A 4251-nucleotide genomic window follows, 5' to 3' on the forward strand; every position below is an offset into this window, starting at 1 on the left:
TAGATAGATAGATAGATCGATAGGATATAGATAGATAGGAGATAGATAGATATTAGATAGCTGATAGATAGATAGATAGATAGATAGATAGATAGATAGATAGATAGATAGATAGATAGATATTAGATAGATAGATAGATAGATAGGCGATAGATAAATAGATAGATAGATAGGAGATAGATAGATGATAGATACATAGATATTAGATAGATAGCTGATAGATAGATAGATAGGAGATAGATAGATAGATAGATAGGAGATAGATAGATAGATAGATAGATAGATAGATAGATGATAGATAGATAGATAGATAGATAGATAGATAGATAGATAGATAGGAGATAGATAGATAGATAGATAGGAGATAGATAGATAGATAGATAGATATGAGATAGATAGATAGATAGATAGATAGATAGATAGATAGATAGATAGATAGATAGATAGGAGATAGATAGATAGATAGATAGATACATAGATATTAGATAGATAGCTGATAGATAGATAGATAGATAGATAGATAGATAGATAGATAGATAGATAGGAGATAGATAAATAGATGCTAGATAGATGGATAGATAGATAGATAGATAGATAGATAGATAGATAGATAGATAGATATGAGATAGATAGATAGATAGATAGATGATGGATAGATAGCTAAATAGGTAGATAGGAGATAGATAGATAGATAGATAGATAGATAGATAGATAGATAGATAGATAGATAGATAGATAGATAGGGATAGATAGATAGATAGATAGATAGATAGATAGATAGATAGATAGATAGATAGATAGATAGATAGGAGATAGATAGATAGATATGAAGTGACCTAAATTACATTCTAGTGCCAAATATCCGTACATTTTCTGTAATTAGGGCTGGGGAATAGTATTCGGTGCACTATAGCATGAAGGTGGATGGATGGATGATGGTGAATTATTATGGATGAATGAATAGTGGATGGTGGACCTGTATGTAGCTGCCACAGATCTCTGCTGTAGACACTACAGGGATGATAGAAGTCCCATCTACACCCCGTATACAAATGCTGCACCATCACGAATACCTATAAATGTGACTTCCCCTTTACAATGGCAATTACTACGGGGGAGTCGGGGGACTCCTCCAGCTTCTCACCAAATACCAGAAAGGGGCCTCAGTTAACCCCCAGGTTGCCAGCCTGAGGACACAGCAGTCATATTTACATGAAATATTGCACTATTGGTCTTCTGAGATTGGATGAAATCCCAGATTAGGACAAAAGGAATTAATCAAATGGATAATCTACCAGAATTACATCATATCGTATGAAAGCAGCACGATCATGGACAGCCCAGAATTCCTTCTGCTTGCTCCCCTCCAGACACAGAAATAGAGATCTCAAGTGCGCCGCCTGCTGGTGGATTTAGTGAATAGCACAGTCAAAAAAAGTCCAGCACTAGCAAGAGAATGCAGGTTCTTCCAGAAGACATGTATATAGTATATAGGGGGACTCGTGTTCTTTGCTCTATATAGAGCCCGGCTGTGAATACCCCTTTAATTACTCCTCCCCCACCCAGCAGGGAGACTCTCCTGCGGTCCTATTTATACAGCTCATCTGCAGCCTGGCTTTGCAGAAAAGAAAGAGTTAAATGACAGATCCCATCCTGTTATACTACAAGGTGCAGCAGACTGCATTAACCCCTTATTCCTTGCAATGACCCATTCCCCCCAGCCGCCCTCCGAATCAATGGACACAATCAGCTCTTCCCCGAGCACAATGTCATGCTTGTAGGGTCTCTCCGAACTTGGGAGGAGACACTGAAGGGTTAAAGCTATAAATCAGACGGCGCTGCATTTGGTACTCTGAGCACATCTCAGGTATTGTGGTGCAGACATAAAGGGGGTCTCTGAGCTAAGAAAGGGGGATATAGAAGCCTGTGCATTATATAAGCCAGACTCTACCAGGCGGCACGGGGACTACTAGTCCCAGCATGACTCGGCTTGCAATGCTGAAGTTGAGTCCCCCAGCCGCTTGGAATGAGTGGACTATCATTGGATTAGTCACTGCAGCATGTGTTACTTAATATACAGCCCCATAATAAGCCTTAAAGGGCCCCGCGCCCATTCGAATAGCTTCATATACAACTACTTGCAACATTGTAACAAGAATCTTCTACATTTCGATCGGGCAAGCCTGTGGCATGCAGGGGGTACTCACACTGCTGTTGTGCCCCCCGGTCCAGTGCACCATGGCTTGGTTATGAGCTGAGTCTCCAGTCAAAGGGAAGCTGGTGCTGCTGAGTCTCATCTCCTCCATCCTGGCCCGATTAACCCTTCCATCCTCCTTGGACCCTTTGCTCTCAGATCTTCTGATCTTCTGACCCTCCATAGGGAAGCTGGTCAGAGGGTCCTCCTCACTGGGGTCAGAGGGCAGTAAGATCTCCTTGCCAAATCCACTGGCTGCAGACTGCTCCCTCCTCACCCTGGTCATCCACCTTCTGCTCTCCTTGGTCTCATCCCCAGAATGAGCTGCTCTGTAGTCCTTCCTGTCAGAGCCGCTTCTCTTCCCGGGGTGGAAAGTTGCCTCCTGGTTGTTGGACCTTGTTTCGAGGTCTCCTGGCTCCTTGCCATTGATAAGATGTAGTTGTAGGACTTCTGCCCTCTCTTCAGCCTCATCAACTTCCCTTCTTTGGTCTCCCTTTAGTAATCCCGGGTCCTTCAGCTGGATTCGGGGGCTACAAGGTGTGCAGGTGATGTCCCCTCTGGTGGAAGAGGAGCAGAGGAGCCAATAGATCCATAGACATCCCAGCAGGCTGGAGGGGAGTCCAGAGCTTCTGTGGAGCTTCATGATGAGGCTCCTGATGTCCCTTTTGCAGCTCAGTCTCTTCCACTGCTGGAGCTCCTTATTATGGTGAAGAAGAGGGATTTCAGCGGAAAAGTGCTTTAAAATGTGATGAAGTGGATCAAGTGAGCCCCCACATGGGGAGGAACTGAACTGAAGCCAAGTCTCAGAAGCCCACCCTGTACCAACTCAAGGCAGTTCAGATGCCATCCTCAGCCTCTCCACATCCAGCAGCATCTTCAGCAAGCAGGTTGGCACAGGGAGCCTTCACAGTGGCATCATTATAGCATCTTCCGGGGCTGCAGAGGGCTGTACATGGGGCTGCTGAATGTCTGCCCTATGCACACTGTACATGGGGCTGCGGGCTGCTGAATGTCTGCCCTGTGCTCACTGTACATGGGGCTGCAGCCTTCTGAAGCTCCTTCTCCGTCCACACAGTGCAGCAGCTGCTGAAGATCTGAGCACAATGTCATCAGCCAGTTGCATGTAGGAGCTTCTCCTCAACTGCTGTCATCAGTGTGTGAGCAGCTCCAGCCTCCAGCAGAGGAGGCAGCAGACATCTGGAGGAGCACAGAGCTCAGCATCCTTGTATCCCCAGGTGCCGGACCGCTGAGAGGACTGAAGGAAGGGGGGACTTCTCTCTCAACAAAAACTCCTTAGTTCTGGCTCCTATTGAGCTGCTATTAATGCAGAAGCGGATGCTGGGGGAGTTAAGCCCAGTTATCCTTATAGTTTGGTAGGCGTTGACGGACTACAAGTCGCAGCATAGTCATCCCGCAGTACCGTCTTGGCATGCCACAACCCCCAGCATTGTAGAGCGGCTTTCTGCTGTTCAGCAGGTCTGGTGGGAGAGCGCGGTTTGGAACTACAACTCCCAGCAAACGCAGACAACCTGTAGCCTATGAGAACTCTAGAAGCCAATTACCGCAGTGCTGACTGCATGTTGCTCAGATAATACAGCTGGGGTGGAACTAGAAGTCCCAGCAAGCCAGACCCTCCACCCTGCATCTCTGTGCACATTTGGAGCATTATTACCATTGGCCAGCGTTAGGGAGAGGAAGAAATGCAAATCCTCTAAAGCAGCTTTGATAGGAGTTGTTGGCCAGCAGGCTGAGACTTGTAGTTGTACAAATGCAGCAGGTGAAAGGTTTACCAGCTATACTCCATAGTATTATAGCATTCTGGTACTTCTAGTTCGCTAGCCAGTATGTGCTGAGAGGCAGCAGTTTACACTGACACCTGTGGTTCCACACAGCTGATGTACTGAAATCTGCTATTGCAGCTCTGCAGTCGGCACTGAGCAGGGTTGTAGTCCAGCACAATATTGAGGGTTATACTCCACAGTCTGATGGGCTGTAGAACTGCAGCCTGTACTCTGCAGAACTTAGAAAGTATCAGCTCTTCAATCTTACCTAGATGC

The 4251-nt window shown here is 45.8% G+C and overlaps 1 protein-coding gene across 1 annotated transcript in view; it reads right to left on the reverse strand.

Annotated features, from left to right (window-relative positions):
* SORCS3 (sortilin related VPS10 domain containing receptor 3) overlaps positions 1-2837 on the reverse strand; it is an 810393-nt gene extending 807556 nt beyond the window's left edge. The window contains exon 1 of the mRNA XM_066601804.1: positions 2208-2837. Within this exon, the coding sequence (XP_066457901.1) occupies positions 2208-2837 (630 nt within the window). The remainder of the gene's footprint in view (positions 1-2207) is intronic.
* Positions 2838-4251: the final 1414 nt, after the last annotated feature.

Source organism: Eleutherodactylus coqui, chromosome 4 (assembly GCF_035609145.1).
Source record: "Eleutherodactylus coqui strain aEleCoq1 chromosome 4, aEleCoq1.hap1, whole genome shotgun sequence".
Taxonomy (NCBI): domain Eukaryota; kingdom Metazoa; phylum Chordata; class Amphibia; order Anura; family Eleutherodactylidae; genus Eleutherodactylus; species Eleutherodactylus coqui.